Source organism: Phytophthora ramorum (assembly GCF_020800215.1).
Source record: "Phytophthora ramorum isolate Pr-102 chromosome Unknown Phyram_PR-102_s0008, whole genome shotgun sequence".
In the NCBI taxonomy this organism is placed as follows: domain Eukaryota; phylum Oomycota; class Peronosporomycetes; order Peronosporales; family Peronosporaceae; genus Phytophthora; species Phytophthora ramorum.
In genome coordinates, this window is record NW_027150654.1 from 111,298 (window position 1) to 133,333 (window position 22,036).

At 55.1% G+C, this 22,036-nt stretch overlaps 10 protein-coding genes across 11 annotated transcripts; 8 read left to right on the top strand and 2 right to left on the bottom strand.

Moving 5' to 3' along the window:
• Positions 1 to 451: 451 nt before the first annotated feature.
• On the top strand, positions 452 to 1,727 carry KRP23_9094 (putative signaling protein; the record flags this gene model as incomplete). The annotated part of the gene is made up of 5 exons (XM_067894612.1): positions 452 to 545; positions 618 to 913; positions 981 to 1,049; positions 1,114 to 1,314; positions 1,374 to 1,727. The coding sequence occupies 5 exons, from the start codon at positions 452 to 454 to the stop codon at positions 1,725 to 1,727; spliced, it is 1,014 nt and encodes a 337-aa protein (XP_067742270.1).
• A 196-nt stretch (positions 1,728 to 1,923) lies between these two features.
• KRP23_9095 (putative signaling protein) lies at positions 1,924 to 3,339 on the top strand (the record flags this gene model as incomplete). The annotated part of the gene is made up of 4 exons (XM_067894613.1): positions 1,924 to 2,065; positions 2,130 to 2,425; positions 2,505 to 2,774; positions 2,848 to 3,339. The coding sequence occupies 4 exons, from the start codon at positions 1,924 to 1,926 to the stop codon at positions 3,337 to 3,339; spliced, it is 1,200 nt and encodes a 399-aa protein (XP_067742271.1).
• Positions 3,340 to 5,211: 1,872 nt separating this feature from the next.
• KRP23_9096 (Glucokinase) lies at positions 5,212 to 6,273 on the top strand (the record flags this gene model as incomplete). The annotated part of the gene is made up of 1 exon (XM_067894615.1): positions 5,212 to 6,273. The coding sequence occupies one exon, from the start codon at positions 5,212 to 5,214 to the stop codon at positions 6,271 to 6,273; it is 1,062 nt and encodes a 353-aa protein (XP_067742272.1).
• Positions 6,274 to 7,109: 836 nt separating this feature from the next.
• On the top strand, positions 7,110 to 8,322 carry KRP23_9097 (Glucokinase; the record flags this gene model as incomplete). Its single annotated transcript, XM_067894616.1, has 2 exons — positions 7,110 to 7,117; positions 7,203 to 8,322. 2 exons carry the CDS (start codon positions 7,110 to 7,112, stop codon positions 8,320 to 8,322), a joined length of 1,128 nt encoding a protein of 375 aa, XP_067742273.1.
• A 1,048-nt stretch (positions 8,323 to 9,370) lies between these two features.
• Positions 9,371 to 9,760, bottom strand: KRP23_9098 (uncharacterized protein; the record flags this gene model as incomplete). Its single annotated transcript, XM_067894617.1, has 1 exon — positions 9,371 to 9,760. The coding sequence occupies one exon, from the start codon at positions 9,758 to 9,760 to the stop codon at positions 9,371 to 9,373; it is 390 nt and encodes a 129-aa protein (XP_067742274.1).
• Positions 9,761 to 10,225: 465 nt separating this feature from the next.
• On the top strand, positions 10,226 to 11,285 carry KRP23_9099 (Glucokinase; the record flags this gene model as incomplete). Its single annotated transcript, XM_067894618.1, has 2 exons — positions 10,226 to 10,623; positions 10,733 to 11,285. 2 exons carry the CDS (start codon positions 10,226 to 10,228, stop codon positions 11,283 to 11,285), a joined length of 951 nt encoding a protein of 316 aa, XP_067742275.1.
• A 789-nt stretch (positions 11,286 to 12,074) lies between these two features.
• On the top strand, positions 12,075 to 13,243 carry KRP23_9100 (Glucokinase; the record flags this gene model as incomplete). Its single annotated transcript, XM_067894619.1, has 3 exons — positions 12,075 to 12,079; positions 12,186 to 12,813; positions 12,863 to 13,243. 3 exons carry the CDS (start codon positions 12,075 to 12,077, stop codon positions 13,241 to 13,243), a joined length of 1,014 nt encoding a protein of 337 aa, XP_067742276.1.
• A 642-nt stretch (positions 13,244 to 13,885) lies between these two features.
• On the top strand, positions 13,886 to 15,292 carry KRP23_9101 (Glucokinase; the record flags this gene model as incomplete). The annotated part of the gene is made up of 4 exons (XM_067894620.1): positions 13,886 to 13,890; positions 13,953 to 14,210; positions 14,285 to 14,827; positions 14,902 to 15,292. 4 exons carry the CDS (start codon positions 13,886 to 13,888, stop codon positions 15,290 to 15,292), a joined length of 1,197 nt encoding a protein of 398 aa, XP_067742277.1.
• A 165-nt stretch (positions 15,293 to 15,457) lies between these two features.
• KRP23_9102 lies at positions 15,458 to 19,697 on the bottom strand (the record flags this gene model as incomplete). 2 transcript variants are annotated; one of them, XM_067894622.1, is made up of 6 exons in its annotated part: positions 15,458 to 17,827; positions 17,894 to 19,004; positions 19,076 to 19,181; positions 19,244 to 19,346; positions 19,415 to 19,489; positions 19,587 to 19,697. In XM_067894622.1, the coding sequence occupies 6 exons, from the start codon at positions 19,695 to 19,697 to the stop codon at positions 15,458 to 15,460; spliced, it is 3,876 nt and encodes a 1,291-aa protein (XP_067742279.1). The 2 variants fall into 2 exon arrangements, with proteins under 2 accessions (XP_067742279.1, XP_067742278.1); XM_067894621.1 differs by lacking the exons at positions 19,076 to 19,181; positions 19,244 to 19,346; positions 19,415 to 19,489; positions 19,587 to 19,697 and having other exon boundaries at positions 15,458 to 17,802; positions 17,894 to 17,927.
• Positions 19,698 to 19,793: 96 nt separating this feature from the next.
• Positions 19,794 to 20,108, top strand: KRP23_9103 (Protein zntC; the record flags this gene model as incomplete). Its single annotated transcript, XM_067894623.1, has 1 exon — positions 19,794 to 20,108. The coding sequence occupies one exon, from the start codon at positions 19,794 to 19,796 to the stop codon at positions 20,106 to 20,108; it is 315 nt and encodes a 104-aa protein (XP_067742280.1).
• Positions 20,109 to 22,036: the final 1,928 nt, after the last annotated feature.

The window sequence follows — 22,036 nt, forward strand, 5'->3', positions numbered from 1 at the left end:
AAGTTGAAGGTCCGCCGTTGCAGTTGTTGCAAGGATCGAGAAGGGTGTTAGAGGCAAATCTACTGGAAGACGAGGATGAATTGAACGGGAGGTACCTTCCAGTCAAGCGATGTGATTGGATGAAAGGGGAATGTAATCTCGCGGGTTGCTTTTGCCATTTACGGAGGCGCTTTCGGGTACGACGCACTTTAGCTCTTAGCAACTGGTAAGGCAGCATTGATCTGCGCATGTGGGGCTGTACTTTTCGCCCAAAGATAGCTCGAACAGTGATACACTTGTTGCATGGAAGACAAGAAAGCACGCATCAAAATTAGACGAACTCGATGAAAGTATTATTAGTGTGAGTTCTTCCTGGACGTGTCTGCCTACCAGCGCAGTCTTCACGAAACAAGGCATCACGGCGAACAAGCGGGTGATCTTCGTCCTGTCCTCGTAAAAACTTACACGCGAAATGGCGAGCGATGATGGTGCTCACATCCACCAGTACTGGTCCTGGTCCATGATCGTGCTCTCGTACTTGATATCCACCACTGGGAGCTACTGCAGTGAGTTCCTCTCGCATTTGTCTGAATGCGTACAGTGGGTTCTCACCGTTCTGGTTGTCACTGATGTTGTAGCAATCCAACTGATGGAAAACTGGCGCCGAGTTGACGGAGTTGGCCACAAACGATTGATGTTGGTACTCTCAGCCTTCGCGTTGGGAGGCTGTGGCATTTGGTGCACGCACTTCACGGGCATGACCGCACTACAACTGGAGCTGAAGGACGGTTCGGCGCTTGAGATGGACTTTGAGCTCGGTCTCACGATCCTATCGTTCATCTTCGCAGTGCTGGGTGTGCTCGTTGGATTGAAAATTGCATCGTCCGACCCGTACTTCCTCGAAATGGAGGCTGCTAGACGCAAAGAGATGCTGGTACGTCGCTTCTTCGGGTTTTGTCATTCTTACGTTCAAGAGTTCTTATCGTTGCTCTGTGTCTTAGGCAGCGAATCTAAAAAACATGAAGATGTCTACAGTAGTCAACAAAAATGCCGTCACCCGCCGCATCAAAGTAAGTGTGGCTCGATCTGCAGTTGACGGGGCTGAGCATATTGACAGACAACTTTTTACTGTAGATCATTGCCCTCTTTTCGCGATTATGGCTCATTATGCTGGGAGGAGCGTTTGCAGCGCTGGGTGTTCTCGGCATGCACTACCTAGGCATGCTCGCTCAGCGCTCAAATGCTACTATGAACCTCAATGTAGGAATTGTGGTGCTCTCCGTCCTCATCGCCTTCTTCACTGCCAATGCAGCCTTTTGGATTCTCTTTCGAGCGGTGAGCGATGCATTGGTATGACACTACATTGGTCACCGATTCACTAACTTTGCCTGCAGTTGACATTCATGCCTGATAGTGAGCTTCTTCGGCTAGGGAGCGCATTGATCATGGGTGTCGCAGTTTGTGCAACGCACTACTGTGGCATGGGAGCGGCGTCCTACGAGCCGAGTGTCGAAAAATTGGCAGGATCGACACGATTTATCATCAATCGGTCCGAAGCTGCTATTGTAGCATCGCACGGGGCATTGTTGACGTGCTACTGGTTGGCCAGCTTCAGTGTGGTGCGCAGTGTTCGCATCGCGGAGATGACAGCAACTGCGACGACTATGCGTGAAGGACTGTCTCGACAATCGCACCGCAGCTCAAAGGGTCGAAAGAACAGCGGCCAGAAGATTCACGCGGCCAATTAGATGTGCCGTCCCAAACTACAGATAGCCCTCGTTAGTGCATTTCCACTTTTGATGCAAATATTCCCTGTTCTCACATTCGGAAGAGATTCACTTCAACCCAAAGGACCAAAATGCTTCCTGTCCTGAGTCTTTCAACGCTATCAGACATGCAGCCCCTCTAAATATGGCCGCGGCTGCAGTCCTTAAAAAGGTTTGCATGCCCACGCATTTTATATTCTTCGCGTTCCTGCAAAACGCAGAGCCCAAGGAAATGGACAGCTCCGGGGAGATCTCGCAGCATTGGCAGGTGTCCAAGATCTTCCTCTCGTACCTGATTGCTATCACCGGGAGCTTTTGCAGTAGGTATTGCGTTTGCGGTCTTCTACTGTCAACCTGAACTCATCGCCTGTTCATGTGACACAGCGATCCAGCTAATGGAGAAATGGCGCAGTGCAATCGAGACCAGGGACAAGCTCATACTCTTGATGCTCTCGTCAGTTGCGCTGGGCGGGTGTGGCATTTGGTGCATGCACTTCACCGGCATGAACGCACTCGAGCTGACGCGAGAAGATGGCTCTGTGTTGACCGTGAACTTTGAAGCTGGATTGACCATACTCTCGTTCATCTGCGCTGTCGGAGGTGTATTCATCGGCCTCTGGATTGCATCTGCCGACCCGTTTTTCCTGGAACTGGAGCAGGAAAAGCGTAAAAACATCCTGGTACGGGATCACTCGTAGCTCACGATTGCTGCAAGCTCGCATTTCACTCACTCGCCGTGAACTTTTTGTTGTACCATAGGTGAAAGACCTCGCAGCGACGGCTATGTCAGACGTCGTGAACAAGCAGAAGGTTGCCAAACGCATCAAGTTCATCGCTCTATTTTCACGTCTACCTCGGATAGCTGGAGGAGGTCTGTTTGCTGCTCTCGGAGTCCTAGTGATGCACTATTTGGGCATGATGGCCCAGCGAGCCGACGTGGAAATGACCTTGTCAGCTGGAGTCGTTGTGGTCTCGGTGCTTATCGCTTTTTTCACGGCCACGGCTGCGTTTTGGATCCTTTTCCGTGCGGTACGAGGCCCTACCTAGCTAATATCTGCAGCGAGTACCCTAAACTGACTGTCGTGACTTAATTTCTACGCAGCTTACATTTTTTCAGGATAGCGAAATGCTTCGCCTTGGTAGTGCTCTCATTATGGGGATTGCTGTTTGCGGAACACACTACTCCGGTATGGGTGCCGCCAGCTACGTTTACACTGAGAACACCGGCATGGGTCATGCTGGTGTGGTCATGAAAGGATCCCAGGCTGCGATTCTCGCATCTCACGGCTCGTTGCTGTTCTGCTACTGGGTTATGACATGGAGCGTCGCTTCTAGCGTACGCAACATCGCATCGATGACGTCGACCCTAAGCAAGGTCAGCAAACGGGACCCTGGTGCAACTGGACCACGTAAAATTGTCGTCGGACAGGTAAAGATGAATGAAAGCAGCATTCGGGTGAGCGAGCATGATGTCAAGGCGAACACAGCTGGAGGCCCCGCTGCTCCTGAGGCCCCTCGTGGATTGACGGTGCCACAAGAGTCGATGCCCGACACGGGGTCGAAGTCATCCGTCAGCGAGTTCGACGAAGTGTAGCTGACCGGTGATAACAAGAGAATCCGAAATAATTTGAATATCTCTCTTTTCACCTATGCTAGCTGCTCTCGCATAGCCCGCAGTCGCTCCGTGCCCTTCAATGTTCCAGCCTCAACTCCAACTAAGCAATACTTGCTTGCATTATCGCTTTCCTGACAGAAATTAGCGTGCTTGTCTGGCACAAGCCAATCACTGCCTTTGACCTCTCTCGGCCAGCATTATGTTTCCTGCCGTCCTCCCTATCCTCTCGTGGCCAGACTTCTTTTGTAACGCGTTCACAGCATAATGTAGCGTGCATAGTAAACCATTTCGTGCTTACAACATAAGCAACCGCATGAACAACTATCGGGACCCAACGTGCTGTCACGATCTCCGGAAGCTTCTGCAGTACGCCTCTGATGTCGACGAACCGCATCGTGATCCCTATCTCAATACAGCAATCCAAGCTGGTGGAGAATTGTCGCCGTGTGGAAGTTGCTAGCCAGCAAAAGGTGATGCAGAGTTTTCTTGGGTGGGTCTGGCCATCTGCGCACTCTTTTTTATCGGGCGTGACGGCTCTCGAGCTTCAGGACAACACCTCTCTTGAAAAGTACAAAGTATTGCGGAGCTGGGTCTAATTGTGATGTCTCTCATCTCCGTGGAGGCCGGTGCGCGTGCGAGTCTGAAGATCGCGCTGATTACAATTACGCGAAGCAGTGATCTCAGTTATCCACTCTGCTGTCAAAACATCCCGTGTCGAAACATCCCGTGAAGTCGATAGGATTGAGCAGCTTCAACGACGCCGAATCTGATTAGCAACACATATTGTCACGGACTCGTACAGTTTGTGTGGCGACAGCAGCGACTATGGGCAACAAAGACGTGCGTCACTGAAACCCAAGCAGCCTGATTTCGGCCAAGACTTTCACAGGAACGGAATGGAGAGCCTCTCGAACTCAGGCTCTCCAGGAGCTTCTCCTTGAGAGCAGACCCATGCTGAAGAGGTTCTCAAGGTCCATAGAGAGCACTGACGGCTGCCATCGCTGTCGGCCACGTGGCGACTGGCGTCGGCCGATGAGAAACGAGCGAACGCCTTCAACTGCAAGTAGTGCATAGACCCTTGAAGGTGAGCATTCAGGTGTCCCTCGACGATAATTAACCTCCCACGTCTATGGCGATACGACCGGCCGCCTTCGGACCGCACCAGTAATCCACCAACCCGAGAAATTGCGGGTTGAAAACAACTTTAGAAATCGGCAATGAAACCCCACCGAGTTCTCGCAGCGGCCAACTGTTGCTGGTACATCCGGTGTTGTACAACTTGCCTGCAACTTGACCTCGGCATGTTTCTGCCTCTTCAAGCAGAGAGAGCAGCGTCAACGCGATGACGCCTGGCCGCAGAATCGGGAGCTTCGCCGCGCCACCTCATGTACAGCACTTGGGTTGATGCCGCTCAACCTGGCCAGACCTTGAGCCTCAAGGTCTGACCAGGACAACGTGCTCCGAGCCATTTGCTTGGGTCTTGTCAAGAAACAAAAATCTTGCTCGCTGCATAAAACACGAAAACTGAAGTTGCAGTGCATAATCAGCAATTCGAGGGACATTTTGACAGTGACGACGCTGGCTTTCCAAATCCCTGCTTGCACGTTAACCCCCCTAAACTTTGGACTAAAGTGGCTGTGTATGCGAAGGTTCGCACGGTATCGCAGATGGCAAGCGCTGAACAAGCACGCCAACTTGAGCTTCATGCACACGCAACAATACGGCGACGCTGTGCATGAAGCTTGGAGCCCGATTTGAAAGATCGCCAATGCCCTCATTTCCCAATCCACGTTCCAGAGCTCAAGCGCTTGAACACCACCTCACTACTTCCCATACCACCACTCAGGCACCATGGCTGCTACTGATCTCATCATGTCCGGCGACTGCGGCGGCACCAACACGCGTCTGTCGCTCTGGAACATCCCCAAGGAATCCAAGCACACCAAAGGCGACATCGCCCCCGGTGAGATGCTCTTCTCCAAGAAGTACCTGAACGAGGAGCACGCCAGCTTCGCCGAGGTGTGTCACCTGTTCCTGAACGAGGCCAAGCTCATGAACGACGTCCCGAAGGCTTGTGTGCTGGCTTGCGCCGGTCCGATCCTCAAGAACACCGTGGACTTCACGAACGTCGAGTTCGGCTGGAAGATCGATGGCCCCAATCTTGAGAAGGAGCTGGGCATCAAGAAGGTGCGTCTGATCAACGACTTCGCCGGCATGGGTTACGGTCTGCTGACCCTGCGTCCGCACGAGTACATCGTCCTCAACGATGCTCCGAAGGACGAGACTGCTCCCATGGCCACCATCGGCGCTGGTACCGGTCTGGGCGAGTGCTTCCTGACCCCTGGCAACGACGGTCAGTACTCTTGCTTCGCGTGTGAGGGCGGCCACACCGACTTCGCCCCCGCTGACGAGATCGAAATCGAGCTGTACAACGAGATCAAGGCCAAGCTCGGATGCGGCCAGCGTTTCTCGGTGGAGCGCATCGTGAGCGGCCCCGGCCTGGCCACGATCTACGAGTTCCTGGCCAAGAAGTTCCCCGAGAAGGTGGACGCCAAGGTGCACGAGGAGTTCCTGAAGGCCAACACGCAGCAGGGCAAGGTGATCGGCGAGAACGCCAAGACGAACGAGCTGTGTAACCAGACGCTGGAGATCTTCGTGGGCGCGTACGGCCGTGAGGCTGGTAACGCGATGCTGAAGTACCTGCCTCGCGGCGGTTTCTACATCACGGGCGGTCTTGCTCCCAAGAACCTGGACTACTTCACGAAGAAGGACATTTTCCTCAACTCTCTGTTCGACAAGGGTCGTGTGAGCCCTGCGATTCGCGCATGCCCGATCTACCTGGTGCTGAACGAGGACCTGGGTGAGCGCGGCGCTCACTACTACGCGTACCAGCTGCTGAAGGAGATGGAGTAAGAAGTGGCAAGTATTGTGTTGATGCACTTGTAGTGCAGTTGCGTCGGTATTTGTTTCTGATAATTAACCTTCATTTCAGTACATATAGGTAACATTGGTGATGTTGGCCCATTGTTTTCTTCAGTACATTTAATCTTGTACTGCCCTGACAATTTCCTGGATGCCTACAGATTTCTGATGCGGTGCTGGTGTTTTGTTAGCACATGCCATCCATGATTTATAAAGGGCGTTCCGTGTTGAAGCGAGATTTGCAGAGATGCACGCTAACAGATTCATTTCCGAACTGCAACTTGCGCGCAACTGTTGATTTCCGCGTCTTTGCCTCCGGTAATTTGCGCTCGAGCGACGACGACGAAGATACTTTCGCTGACGTCGTCTTGCTATCAAGTGGTCTAGAACGGCAAAGATGGCAAGCGATATATGCACGTAAACCCAACATGTTGCACTTCTACGAAAAACCAGCGCTGCATCGAATTGATGGAGAAACCCCCGCGCTTTTTGCATCGCATGTGTTCGCACAAACCCCACTTTTTGGGGAAAGTGTCGACGCTTGCGGTCGTGCTCGCATCGCAGCAATATACTGCACCATAGTCTTGTCAATCTTGCAGCCGAGGCTTCGTAAATTGCTTAGCAATTTCTAAAAAGCAAAGTTGAAGTTGCCCTCGCATATCTAGTCCACCGTTTCGTGTGTCTCGAGTGCTACTACCGCGGGCTTGAAGTGAGTTGCTACCACGATTTGAAAGATTTCGAGCGGCTCTCTCATTCCCGAATCGACTTTTGAGAGATCAAGCGACTCACCTTCTAACGTTAGCTGCCTCCGTCACCTTTCTCACACTATGGCTCCGTACGCACCTTCCTGTCGTCGGGATATATCGGTGTATACACTACCAAACAGTATTTCTAATTGTTGTGTGAATACCTTATCAAAGGTGGCTTGGATGCTGCTCCGATGAGTCGACGATCAACATCGTCGCTACTCCAGTCCCCGCTGGCGCCCCTGGTCATGATCTGGTCATGTCGGGCGACTGCGGCGGCACCAACACCCGTCTGGCGCTCTGGAACATCCCCAATGATTCCAAGTACACCAAAGGCGACATCGCCCCCGGTGAGATGCTCTTCTCCAAGAAGTACCTGAACGAGCAGTACGGAAGCTTCAACGAGGTGTGTCACCTGTTCCTGAACGAGGCTAAACTCGTGAACGAAGTCCCGAAGGCTTGTGTCCTGGCCTGTGCCGGCCCCATCCTCAATAACACGGTGGACTTCACGAACGTGGAGGCTGGCTGGAAGATCGACGGTGGTAGTCTCGAGAAGGAACTGGGGATCAGCACTGTGCGTCTGATCAACGACTTCGCCGCCATGGGCTATGGCCTGCTGACCCTGCGCCCGCACGAGTATATTGTGCTGAACGATGCCCCAAGGGACGAGACCGCCCCCATGGCCACCATCGGCGCTGGTACCGGTCTGGGTGAGTGCTTCCTGACCCCTGGCAACGACGGCCAGTACTCTTGCTTCGCGTGTGAGGGCGGCCACACCGACTTCGCCCCCGCTGACGAGATTGAAATCGAGCTGTACAACGAGATCAAGGCCAAGCTCGGTTGCTCCAAGCGTTTCTCGGTGGAGCGCATCGTGAGCGGCCCCGGCCTGGCCACGATCTACGAATTCCTGGCCAAGAAGTTCCCCGAGAAGGTGGACGCCAAGGTGCACGAGGAGTTCCTGAAGGCCAACACGCAGCAGGGCAAGGTGATCGGCGAGAACGCCAAGACGAACGAGCTGTGTAACCAGACGCTGGAGATCTTCGTGGGCGCGTACGGCCGTGAGGCTGGTAACGCGATGCTGAAGTACCTGCCTCGCGGCGGTTTCTATATCACGGGCGGTCTTGCTCCCAAGAACCTGGACTACTTCACGAAGAAGGACATTTTCCTCAACTCTCTGTTCGACAAGGGTCGCGTGAGCCCCGCTCTCCGCGCATGCCCGATCTATCTGGTGCTGACGGAGGAGCTCGGCGAGCGCGGCGCTCACTTCTACGCGTACCAGTTGCTGGGGCAGTAACTCGGTCGCTGAAGTATGCACACGCCCTACGATCCTCGTAGCAAGTGCTCGTCTACTGTGCCAAAATGGACGAAAGGTAAATACATGCAGCATATAAATTCTTCTGCGATTGTTTGGTGCACTGTGGAGCTGTCAATCGATTCAGATACAATAACCCACGTACTTGAACCGGACTCGTGTCCATGGCGATGGTGCCTCGTCGTGCAGCTGCTGGTCTTTGATCTTTGACTATCTATTTCCAAGACAAAACTGAGACTCCGGAGCAGCCCATACCTCTTCAAGCAGAAATCCAAGTTAGAAGTGAGCACTACGATAGGAACCTGACAATAAATGCTTTCCACCATCCGCGATAACATCACACACGTTCGTTCACACAGCAGACTCACAAGACTGTCAAAACAACATTTAGAAATAGGCATCCATGAAATTGGCAAAAGCGAAACCAGTTTCTAATCACTATTGTCAAAATCCAGGTTCATCGAAACTTTAAGTTGTTGTCAATTAAAATTGACAATAATGCTTCAAAAAGATTGTTTGCCCATTTATTTCTGAGTCCGATATAACTAATTCTTAGATGTACTGATCCGAAATAGGAGTCGGAGTGAAATCATCAATAAAAGGCAACCCCGGCATGGAACCAGTCAACTACATGTTACCACTGCCTGTAGCACATTGTAGATTGTGGTGAAATGTCGAGTAGCTACGTCGATGATCACAACTAGAGTTGACCCATAATAAAATCAGTGCAATTCCGGAAATGGATGTTTCAAAATCGGACTGGCACGTTTGCAGACAGATCAAGAGGATGGCTCTGGACGCTGTGAAAATTGCTAGGAGAAACACTATCAGCCGATCTTACTGAAGGAGGCTATTGACTGAAGAGTCTGGAGATGCAGTGAATGCCAACTGCAACATCACCAGAGAAGTACTTACGTAGCGGCCAACCGATCTGGGGTGGGACAATTGCTTTTTTCAACACAGTAGATGCAGTAGACTACAGCCAACGAAAACTACTGTGGTTACAGGCATTTGCGTGATACGAATCACTTTATCCCAGTTTGAACCTAGTCCACGTATTGCGCCAACCATTAAATCCTAGCACAAGCGACTCCATAAACTTGCCCCCAAACAGCGCTCTCTCTTCACCCTCCGATCCAGATTCGTCAGACTGGGTGAAGTCATATACCTTTGATGCGTCGGTGGAGGCAGAGTCATCGTCAACCTCGCGCAGACTGTCCGGGTCGATCGTGACCACCATCGTGCCAGTAACGTTGCCATACTTGAACGGAATCTTCTTCACAATAAGCTCAGGGACTTCGTTTGTAGCTGCTGAAGACTTGGTCTTTGCAGCTACAGCAGCGTCACTGGCGGTGGCGACATCGGCACTAGCTGCGAGGAGTGTGACAGTAGCTGCTAACAGCACTTGAGAGACACGCATCGTGCTTGAAGGCGGAAAGAGGGTGTCGGTAAGAAAAGTTGTACTCGTGCAGTACAGTCATGCACCTCGTTTTCCGCAGGGTGAACCATATCTTATTTACAAAAATTGCAGATGCGTAGCAATTCAAACCAAACCAGAAACAAAACCTACACACTGTCGTGAGCCTAATTTAGCAATGCTGTCTGCTTATATAAACGGACCTTGGTAAGAATTGAGCTCGCTTTGACTACCGGCCGGCAGAGCTGCATACTGACCGCAACCGAACTTCAATTTTGCGACCAACTACACACACGCTCCAAAGCTGACGGGCATCGCCACGTACCTCGTGAGCAAGTCCTGCATGGCGTTCTGACGCAAATTCAATCAAGTCCGCGAGCCCTGCCAAAGCAGTCTTCATTTCCAATTACACCGTCGAGGACTCAAGTCGCAGACCACCCAACCACCTCTCACCACCTTCCAAGCCCCATGGCTGCTACTGATCTCATCATGTCCGGCGACTGCGGCGGCACCAACACGCGTCTGTCGCTCTGGAACATCCCCAAGGAATCCAAGCACACCAAGGGCGACATCGCCCCTGGTGAGATGCTCTTCTCCAAGAAGTACCTGAACGAGGAGCACGCCAGCTTCGCCGAGGTGTGTCACCTGTTCCTGAACGAGGCCAAGCTCGTGAACGACGTCCCGAAGGCTTGTGTGCTGGCTTGCGCCGGTCCGATCCTCAAGAACACCGTGGACTTCACGAACGTCGAGTTCGGCTGGAAGATCGATGGCCCCAATCTTGAGAAGGAGCTGGGCATCAAGAAGGTGCGTCTGATCAACGACTTCGCCGGCATGGGTTACGGTCTGCTGACCCTGCGTCCGCACGAGTACATCGTCCTCAACGATGCTCCGAAGGACGAGACTGCTCCCATGGCCACCATCGGCGCTGGTACCGGTCTGGGCGAGTGCTTCCTGACCCCCGGTACGGATGGTCAGTACTCTTGCTTCGCGTGCGAAGGCTGGCCACACCGACTTCGCCCCCGCTGACGAGATCGAAATCGAGCTGTACAACGAGATCAAGGCCAAGCTCGGATGCGGCCAGCGTTTCTCGGTGGAGCGCATCGTGAGCGGCCCCGGCCTGGCCACGATCTACGAGTTCCTGGCCAAGAAGTTCCCCGAGAAGGTGGACGCCAAGGTGCACGAGGAGTTCCTGAAGGCCAACACGCAGCAGGGCAAGGTGATCGGCGAGAACGCCAAGACGAACGAGCTGTGTAACCAGACGCTGGAGATCTTCGTGGGCGCGTACGGCCGTGAGGCTGGTAACGCGATGCTGAAGTACCTTCCCCGCGGCGGTTTCTACATCACGGGCGGTCTTGCTCCCAAGAACCTGGACTACTTCACGAAGAAGGACATTTTCCTCAACTCTCTGTTCGACAAGGGTCGTGTGAGCCCCGCTCTCCGCGCATGCCCGATCTACCTGGTGCTGAACGAGGACCTGGGTGAGCGCGGCGCTCACTACTACGCGTACCAGCTCCTGCAGGAGTTCTAGTAAACTTTGGCTGAGCTGGCGTGCAGCATGCCGAGGTGGGCAGCAGCCCCAATGTGTTTGGTAATAAACCTCTAGTGCGTCTTGTTCGCTTGGGTCTTGCGTTTGCTGGTCAAGGTCTCCGTCTTGCCGAGATGATGCGCGAGGCCCACGAGCCGAGTCCATGCACCTTGTATCAAGTCCAGCCTGGTTGAGGTTGCCGCGCCCGGATGGTGAAGCCAAGTCAAGTCAAGCACCAACTCAGACGCTCGCCTCGACGGTCCACTTCGACTTGCGGCCCAAGCAGCCGGACATGGCTATGCGCGAGTTGAAGGCGCGCCATACAGGAATCAAGCTTGGTGCGTGACGTCACGCCTCGGTCGGAAGCACATGGCGGGAGCTGGAGCACTCCATCCCACCGCCCGCCGGTATATTACAAGCAGCCGAGCATTCCGCATGGCCTCCGCCAAAGCACAGTCTCATAATGGAGGCCATATACTGGAGACTGTGCCGTTGATTGACATGCTTTTCCGAGCTTAGTAACACTCGGGCCAAGCCACTTTTGCTGATTCACAGCGAAGCCATCTCTCTCGGCTGCACGTGCACGCGGCGGCGCCCGCACCATTCGATGCGATTGTGAAAGTTCAGACTCCGAGCAGAGACCGCGCCAAGCGGCACAACTTCAAAGTGCCATAAACCGGGTTCGAGTTGCTGCCACGTCGGCAAAACGATCCGTTTCGGGGCCCACGCCTTCGGTCATTCCGGAATCTTCCGCCTCTCGAGCAAGCACCTCCCGCCTACTTCTCCAGCACCATGTCGTACGTGGCCATTCGCCTTGTCCAGACGGACCGAACCGAGGCTCGTTGCTCGAGTAACCATAGCTGGGAGTCTCACAATGTCCATTTTTGTGCTCAATTGACACAGTGAGTTCAGCCTCATCATCTCCGGCGACTGCGGCGGCACCAACACGCGCCTGTCGCTCTGGAAGATCCCCAATGGCGCCACCCAGCTCAAGGGCAACATCGCCCCCGGTGACGCTATCTTCGCCAAGAAGTACCTGAACGAGGAGCACTCGAGCTTCAACGAGGTGTGCCACCTCTTCATGAACGAGGCCAAGCTCACGGACCAGGTGCCCGAGGCCTGCGTGCTGGCCTGCGCTGGCCCCATCCTCAACAACACGGTGGACTTCACCAACGTCGAGTTCGGCTGGAAGATCGACGGTGCCAGCCTCGAGAAGCAGCTCGGCATCAAGCAGGTGAAGCTCATCAACGACTTCGCCGCCATGGGCTACGGTCTGCTGACCCTGCGTCCGCACGAGTACATTGTGCTGAACGATGTGCCCAAGGACGAGACTGCTCCCATGGCCACCATCGGCGCTGGCACTGGTCTGGGCGAGTGCTTCTTGACCCCTGGCAACGACGGCCAGTACTCTTGCTTCGCGTGCGAGGGCGGCCACACCGACTTCGCCCCCGCTGACGAGATCGAAATCGAGCTGTACAACGAGATCAAGTCCAAGCTGGGCTGTGGTAAGCGTTTCTCGGTGGAGCGCATCGTGAGCGGGCCCCGGCCTGGCCACGATCTACGAGTTCCTGGCCAAGAAGTTCCCCGAGAAGGTGGACGCCAAGGTGCACGAGGAGTTCCTGAAGGCCAACACGCAGCAGGGCAAGGTGATCGGCGAGAACGCCAAGACGAACGAGCTGTGTAACCAGACGCTGGAGATCTTCGTGGGCGCGTACGGCCGTGAGGCTGGTAACGCGATGCTGAAGTACCTTCCTCGCGGTGGTTTCTACATCACGGGCGGTCTTGCTCCCAAGAACCTGGACTACTTCACGAAGAAGGACATTTTCCTCAACTCTCTGTTCGACAAGGGTCGCGTGAGCCCCGCTCTCCGCGCATGCCCGATTTATCTGGTGCTGACGGAGGAGCTCGGCGAGCGCGGCGCTCACTTCTACGCGTACCAGCTGCTGCACTCGAGCGCCTGAACTCTTGTCGCATCGCGTGCAAGTGCTGCTGAGGTGTAGACGTGGCTGATGTCGTGGACAGGATGCAGATCCTGCTCCCACGTGTGAGGTCGAGTAGCGTTCCGTTTGCCATCGAGCAACTCCCTTTGTTAAGACATGATTCTTCCGTATTACTCGGCTCGTTCGTTGCATTTGTTTTGGCGGTTTGTTTCGATCGAAGGTGCTCGAGCTGTCGCCTCCTTGACGATTGCTGGGCGGGATTCTATGCAAGAGAAGGCCGATCTTGCCTATGCACGGAAGTGGCGATCCAACATCGATCGCAAGATATCTTGTGGCGTCAACGTCGTCTGCTTTGGCTCGCTGGAAGTGCCAATGCAATGCATGCACACGGGCCCCATTGACAATAAAGTGGCGAAGTAGCTTTGTGTTTCGCATTTTGACAAACGTTGCCACAAGATGCTTGTCAAAAGAACTTGGCGTGTGGCACATAATCATAAACAGCAACTTAAGCCGTGCCATAATCGATTCAGTTGCTGTAACGTTGCGGTACCGTTGCTGCAAGACCTTGAGTCGCGTGCATCCATCACTTCAAGATGCGACTTTCAGCCGAGCTTCTCATTCTGAAATCTCCCCCGCAGCCATCAAAGAAACCAAACGAAAGTCATGTCGTACGTAACAGTCCCTAACAACTTTCACCATTCCAACACTTGTCTAACGTGAAATTTCCCAGTGGCGACCTCATCATCTCGGGCGACTGCGGCGGCACCACGACGCGCCTCTCGCTGTGGCTCATCCCCAAAGGCTCCGTGGCCTTCAAAGGGTCCGTGGCCCCGGGCGAGATCACGTTCGCCAAAAAGTACCACAACGAGAGCTACAGCTGCTTCTCGGAGGTCTGCCACCTCTTCATGAAGGAGGCCAAACTCGTGGAAAAGCTGCCGGTGGCCTGTGTGCTGGCCTGCGCCGGGCCCATCCTCAACAACACTGTCGAGTAGGAGACTTTCTTGTTTTTCATTTTCTTAGATTTTCAGCTGTTAATTTTCTCGTGAAATTCCGTGGTTGCAGGTTTACGAACATCAAGGACGGCTGGAAGATCGACGGCCCGGGTCTGGAGAAGGAGCTGGGCATCATCACTGTGAAGCTCATTAACGACTTTGCGGCCATGGGCTACGGCCTGCTGACATTGAAGCCTCACGAGTACATTGTGCTGAATGAGGCCGAGAAGGAAGAGGGGGCCCCGATCGCCACCATTGGCGCTGGAACGGGCCTGGGACAGTGCTACTTGACGGCCGACAAGGATGGCCAGTACTCGTGCTTCGCCTGTGAAGGCGGCCACACGGATTTCGCGCCGTCCGATGCGCTTGAGATCGAGCTGTACAACTCCATTAAGGACGACTTGGGCTGCCACCGCCGCTTCTCAGTCGAGCGCATCGTCAGCGGCCCTGGCCTGGCCACGATCTACAAGTTCCTGGCCAAGAAGTTCCCGCACAAAGTGGACCAGAAGGTTCACGACGCCTTCTTGGCCGCCAAGTCGCTCCAGGGGAAGATTGTGGGCGATAACGCCAAGACGAACGAGCTGTGCAACCAGGCCATGGAGATCTTCGTCGAGTACGTGAACGGGAGGAATTGCAGCCCTGAGTGTTGTGCTGACTGCTTTACTCCGTTGTGTTGTGATTTGGTAGCGTTTACGGCCGTGAAGCTGGCAACGCGATGCTGAAGTACCTTCCGCGTGGAGGTTTCTACATCACGGGTGGGCTTGCGCCGAAGAACCTGGACTACTTCACGCAGAAGGACATTTTCCTCAAGGCGTGCTTCAACAAGGGCCGTGTGAGTCCCGCGCTGCAGGCGTGTCCGATCTACCTGGTCCTGACGGAGGAGCTCGGCGAGCGTGGGGCGCACTACTACGCGTACCAGCTACTGGAGTCGTACAACAACAGTTTGTTGGGCAACACCATCGCGCGCGAGCGTGTGCAGGAGAAGTTCGCCACGAGCGACCACCTGGTGCTCTACTCGACCATCGCTGCCGCAGGTGTGGCCGCCGGTATCATCCTCGGAAATGTGCTGCGGAAGTAAGCGCTGCACTGGACCAGTCGCTTGCCCGATGGTACTGCTCCGGTCTCGTACATGGCCAAGGCCACAAGACAAGCACCCACTGCTCAACCGATCGCTGTGTATAAGCTGCAGAAAATGGAGAAATGGGCCGTTAAAAGTCGTTCGTGGTGCTTGTTACAGATCTCGCTAACCTCGCTGGTTGTTTGGAGGCTCTGGCTCGAGGAAGAGGCCCTGTTCGTTGAGGAGATCGAAGACCTCGCTGCCTTCCAGCATGCGCCGATTCTCCACGGCGTCCCGCATGGCTCGTTTGAACGCTCGTACTCGGAGTTTTAGCCCGGCCAGCTCCTCATCAAGTGACGCGTGAAGCTTTTTGCGCTGCTCGAGCTCCCGATGCGTCGAGTAGACGTTTTCCGTCACGCCGTACAGCTTGCGCCCAACTCCGTACTGGTTGCCAATGATTTCGTCTGCGTTGGCCCAGACGGCAGTGCACTCGCGCTTGAGCTTCCTCACAGCGCGCTCTTCCAGCGTGCGATGCGATTCCCACTTGTCCTTCAGCTTGGTTAGTACCTCCTTCTCCCTTGGCAGCTTTGCTCGGCGGAAAAGTTCGTCCATCGGGTTGCGTCTAGCATCCAGTCTGCCTAAGAGCGAGCGGTCGTGCTGCTCCTTCGCCTTGAGTGCTGCTACAGCTTTGCTGATCTCGAACAATTTGCGGGACTGGCGTGTTCGGTATGCTCGCTGCAGCAATGAGGCAGCGTTCGTCTTCGCCTCGGAAATCTGTGCAAAGCGCTTTCGCCCAAGGCGACCACGACACACTCGCTGGAGAAGCCGGGCCGCCTCAAGACGTCGCCGTCCGTGTCGCTCTGCCTTGAAGTAGATTCTACCCCGGTGACCTCGAAATGCCCGTTGAATATCTACGACAGCGTGCGTCTTCGCTTCACGCTTGCGGCTCAGCCTCAACGTGCTGATCCACTGCTTCATGTACTGCTGAATCCGCTGAGCGGCGAGAAATCGCCGCCACCTCCTGATCTTCAGCACCTTGCGCCGTGCAAGAACGCTTCGAGTCCATTGCTGAATGCACAGGACAGCGCCCGTGTGGATAAACCGTCGCCGGAGCAGAGCTTGGGTCGCGTTTTGGCCTTTGCGTGCGTACTTCGCGCGGCGGATCTTGCGAAACAACAGCGCTCGTTTTCGACCGAGCATCCCGCGATAGCAGCGTTGGATATCCACTGCAGCTTCGTTGCGGTGCGTTGCCACAGCGTGGCGAGCAATGCCTCGCATTCGTGTCACCGTTCGAGCGTACCGAATCATTTGCTGAGTGTGGAGGATCAGTCCGCGTTGATACAAGTACGCCTTTCGAGCCCGGTAGCGCCGCCACTGAGACTGGATCGCGATTGCAGTGCTCGTAGCCAATGTTCGGTAGAAAGCCACGCGTGTTCGAGCCACGTGGCCGCGATAAACTCGCTGGAGCGTGAGCGCCGCAGCGTTCATCTCGATGCGCATGGCAGCCACATGCCACACCGCCAACTTCCTTCGCCACGCACTCTGGATTTGGATAGCTGCGTCACGGTAGTAGGCCATGTACGTGGAGAAGTTGCTTCGGCGCTTGTACGTCCGCCACTGGCCTTGAATGCTGTGAATTTTCTCGACAAGCCATCGAGAGCGCGCTCGGAACTCGCGGTGGTTTAGGCAGCTACGATACCAGCGCCAAATCTTCCCAGCACATGCAAGTCTTCGCTCGTAGACAAACTGCGCGTACCGTCGTCGCCCGAGGCAGCCGCGATACACTCGTTGGATTTCCCGCGCGTGGAAGTTGCGGATCCTCATCTGGATGACGTAGTGTGCCCGATAGCAGCGCTGAATCCGACGAACGGCCAAATTCGCAGTGAAGCGCCAAGTTCGCACTTGTCGACGAGTCTGGTTGCCTCGGACATGCGCTTGGACGAGCACGACTTTATCAACGCTCTCCTTGAGCGACAGCAAGTGCAGAAAGCGACGCCAGGCCAAGAACTCCCGCACACACTTTTGGATCTTCCTGGCTGCTCTCGTTTCGCGTAGCAGTCGGCGGTTTGCGAGGAAGTGTACAGTGAATCGTTTGTTCTGCCACTTGCGGAAGCGTGTCTGCAGAACAACTGCAGCTTCGTACCGCTCCTGGATCGCGTGTAGCAGCTCAATGTGCACTTTTGGAAGTGGCTCCAATACCATGGCCGAGTTTCCGCCTCCTGCGGCAAGTGTCTTGATCAACGAAGCGGCCGCGAACGGCTTGGTAAACGGCAGCAGCTCGTCATTGCAGCGCTTGATCATTTTCTGGGACAGTCGGTCACAGCCTTTCAGCCGCAGTTCCTGGATCTGCTGGCAGCTTGTGCACAATGCGAGAATGCCCTCGTCCGTCACGCGTGTATTCCCACTCAAGTCCAGGACTTCCAATGGGATCTTGGTGAACGCAAGAGCTGTAAGCGTTCTGTCTGTGATTCCGCGAGTGTTGGCAAGGAGGAGAACTTTCAGCTGGAAGCACCGTGAGGCAACAGCTTCGGCTGCGAAGTCCGTGATTTGCGCACACTACACAAAACAGCGCCAGACAGATCAGTCTCGATCAACTATCATGTTCGACCCGGGAAAACTCACCTTGGATAGGTTGATGCATTCTAGTTGGCGGCATGCGGCTGCGAGTGCGCTCACACCGGTATCGCAGACGTTGGTGGCGCTTAGATCAATTCTTCTCAGAGGATTCGGCGGATAAATCCCTCTAGTTGTCCTCGACACTAGGTTCATGAAGCACGCTGGGGTTTCCAAATCCTGTCGCTCCGAGACGTCCAGGACACGTAACTTCCGACACATTTTCCCGAGCAGCTTGAACGTCTGCGCCGTGATGTTCCGACCCGAGAGAGAAATGTTCGTGACCGACGGACAGCCCTTGGCGATCTCCATCACTCCTCGGTCCGACACCTTCCGCAAGCCTTTCAGGTTCAGTTTGACGAGATTTCCACCGTATTTCCCCACTAGCACCATGGCTTCGTCTCCAATGTGCAAGCAGTTTTTCAGATTGAGCGACGCCAAGCGTGTTCGTGGGGTATCCTCATCCTCGTCGTCCTGGTCCTTTTCTTCTTGGAGCGAGAAGAGGTTCTTGATGCCCATATCAGTGATGAGCGGACAGTCCTGCATGTTCAGCTTGGCGAACACGGGTGACGAGATCAAAGGCGCCATAAGCAGCAGCGCAAAGTCTGAGAGTACCTTGCACCGCGCGACATTCAGTCGCTGCAAGGACGCCCCACAGCCTTTGACGATCCAGCTGATAGCAGTCTCATCGATCCCCAGTCCGCCAAGACTCAACGATGTCAGCGAACGAAGGCCAGAGCTGGTTTCGAAGCCGAAGAAGCCCATGTTGTCCACACTGAGGCAGTCGTCCACGGCCAAGGAATGCATCGACATGTCCTTGACGGTCGAGCTGGCCAGGTACGAAACGCCGGATGATGTAAGGTTCTTACACTGTCGGGCGTCTAGCGAGCGAAGTGTGCACGCCGCCGATGCTCGCTTCGTGGTCGCAAGGCACTGCAAGACGGCGTCTGTGACGCCCGGACACCCGCGAACGGATAACGAGTGGAGACGCTTGCAGTCCTTCCACACCTTGCAGAGCACAGCGCTGGAAAAGTGGTGACACTCGTTGAGCTGCAGTTCTTGCAGCAAGCTTAGGTGGCGCCGAATAGTATTCAACCCCTCATCTGTCAGCGCATGACACCTGACCCGAATAAATTAGCAATCTAATGAAGTTCCGGTGGCAAATGCCATCGTGTAGCAGGTTTCTCGTACCTGGATACGTTTAAACTCACCAGGTATTTGAGCTTGTGCAGATGCAGAACACCATTGTCGGCGATTGAAGTTCCTTCCAGAACGAGAGTCCGACAGTTCCCAGCACCTACAGCACCTCAGCCACGAGTGCGTTAGTCGGCACCGCAAGCTTCTGCGTACCCTTCGTACCGCTAGCACTAGGATGTGATGCCATAGCGATCAACCACTCGCTGGAGACGCTAGTGAAATTGCGCAAGTTCACTTCTCTCTTCATCACCACACCGCGGATATCCTGCACGTCCAAACGAAAGTTCGTGAGAATGAGGCTGAATCCTCACATTCCAGCGGACCACTATCTACCTGGCAGAAGAGCTCTGTCGGAGGCGCGGCGAAGTGCTTCATGCCACCTTGACAGTGACGCACAGCTCCTCGCATCTACAATCAAAGCAACGCGGCATCATGAGCCCAACCAGCAGCTAAAGATCGCGTCGTCTCTTCACGAAGTCCACGACAAAATTTGAGTTCCACGCACCCGCTCCGTGAGATTCTCAGGTAGCCGGACGACCACGCGGCGCTCCTTTTGGCGTTGAAGAAGCTCCAGTCTCGCTGCAAAGACCTCATCTTGGTGCTCTAGTGCGTCCATGGAGGACCTCCAAATTGTGCCCCTTCCCGCGCAAGCATAAGGTCGGCAACTATTGGCTACCCAAGTTGAAGTAGACAATTACTACCAATCATCGTCATGTCCGTGGGGGCCAACTTCGCCAAGGCCAAGAGCAGCATCGCAGCCCAGCGGTCCATCGCCGTGCTCACACTCTACAGCTGCATGACGCCACTGGGCATCTTCCTGGGCATGGTACTGTCCGAGTCTCTCCGCGGCAGCAGCGCGCTGGCCATGGAGGCCGTGGCGCTGAGCATTGTGGCCGGAAGCTTCATCTACCTGGCCTTTCATGAGCTCTCGGAGGAGAACGCGAGCCAGGAGACCAATACCGCCGAGAAGCTCGCGCTCTTCTCCACGGGCATCTCGAGCATGGCCGTGCTGGCCGCCTGGGCGTAACAGCAGGAGGCTTGGGGTCCTCGACAGACATTCGGACATTCGGACGGTCGCCTCTTGGTATGGGGAGCCCACACAGCGCCTTGTCATTAGTAACGGAGCGCGTCCGGCGTAGCTAAAGAGTGCAATGCCATAGATATGAAGGTCGAGATGTCGTGCTGGTCTTGCACTTTGGACAGGCAGATGCAGGTGCAGCCATCCATGTGCGCTCCCATCGGAGCCCGCGGTGCCCAGTGACATGACATGCTAGCGGAGTCCCCATCGTGCGGCGCGAGTGTCCGGTGCGGGACAGAGCTCGGGCCTGTGGCGCAGCGTTCGTCGCTACATGCCCAGCCCAACAGGAATATCAACTTTCATTTTTACGCGGATGGATTTTCATCTGTAAGATGGCGAGCAGCCCGCAGTGGCCACGTGCGGCCTCGATGGCGCCAGTGTGTCCACCATGTGCAGCGAGCTGCGGGCACCGGGATTCTCGCCTCGGGGCTGACTATAGCAAAAATGAGCCCCAGCTGGGCTCAAAATACTGGTCGCATTGTCAACCTGAGCCTGAAAATCGATGCGACAACAATCGCCGCGTGGCAAGATGTTGTTGGGGCTGGTGCAGCCAAGGCTTGGGCTCCGTCCGGAGCGTCTTTGAAGTTGCCTCTCTCGGCCGGACAAAGCATGTGCTTCGGCGCCACGAAAGACGACTTGGCTGCAATCGACGACCATGACAACGTCAAGGCGAGGACAGATAAGGGGCCATTTGCTGCCATTTGTACGAGGCGCCCATCGCCGCGCTGCCCTCTTTGAACGAGGCGCTCGCGCAGCAGCGAAACGTGCGGCAACACACCTTTTCGTCGCTGCCAGCAGCCTTGCCTTTGAGCAGCCTCAACGTCCTGTGAGAACGTTGCTATCGATCGACCCGCCCCCGCTTTTTCAAGGCTGCTTGGCAGCAGTAGAGTCTTGCAAGCTATTGCAGCCACGCGCGGAGTTGAGGGTGTCGGGCTGCTGCCACCGAGGTAGAGTTTGCTGCTCAAGCTTTTCGCTGGGAAGTAACTCGCGCTATAATTTACGCGGAGCAACGCCGCGCAATGCTGCCGTTACACCTCCGCACCCGAAACGGCGATCAAATCTGAATATTCGGTTAAGTGGGGTATGACTTCAACAAGGTCATCTTGAGCACCACATTCTATCACCTCCCGTGGAAACAGATCAATGCTGCCAGCACACACTGCACGGGATATGCGCGGTGCAAGGCTCGTTGCCACAAACCTCACTTTTGGCAGCTTTGATGATGATCGCGCGAGTTTACCCCGAACGCCGTGCATAGACCGCCGAGCGCTGACGACAGCTTCATGGTGCACCGTATCAGCAGCTCCGGTGGCGTGCCTTCGATTTGCTTGCCAGTCCGGCAGGCGGCACCGACCGAGCCTATGCCTCACTCTATGCTGCCTATGCTGCACCATTGGCGCTGCTCGATGAGCTCGCGTTGCCTCGACGACCAGCCGCAGAGGCAAACAGGCGCTCGAAGCTCTTGCCCTTATCGGCGCCTGTTTGCTCGATCCTCGAGGAAGGCAGCGCCATGTGTGGTGCCGAGACTTCGAGTCTGAAGTCGTAGGGATTCCCTAACGACTCGAAATCGCTTCTCCAAATCCATCGTTTCTATGGAATTGGGGGAATTGGGAACCTCGACTATTCGTAGAAGGCATCAGGTGCGGAGGTCGAGCTCTACATTCTCGCCAACGTGTGCGTGCGTGCGTGCGAGGGTTCCGTTGTTTTCCGGCGTGGGGCCTCTCCGTTACCTAGCGCCGGCCGGCACCTCGCCGAGATGATAGGGCTGGGAAAGCCCGGAGACCTGCAGCTCTGCATCGAGGCTCATCGGTCCGTATGACACGCAGCCTGCCACCAGCCGTGCCGCGCCACCGAGCGAGAAGCAGGGCCGCCGGCAA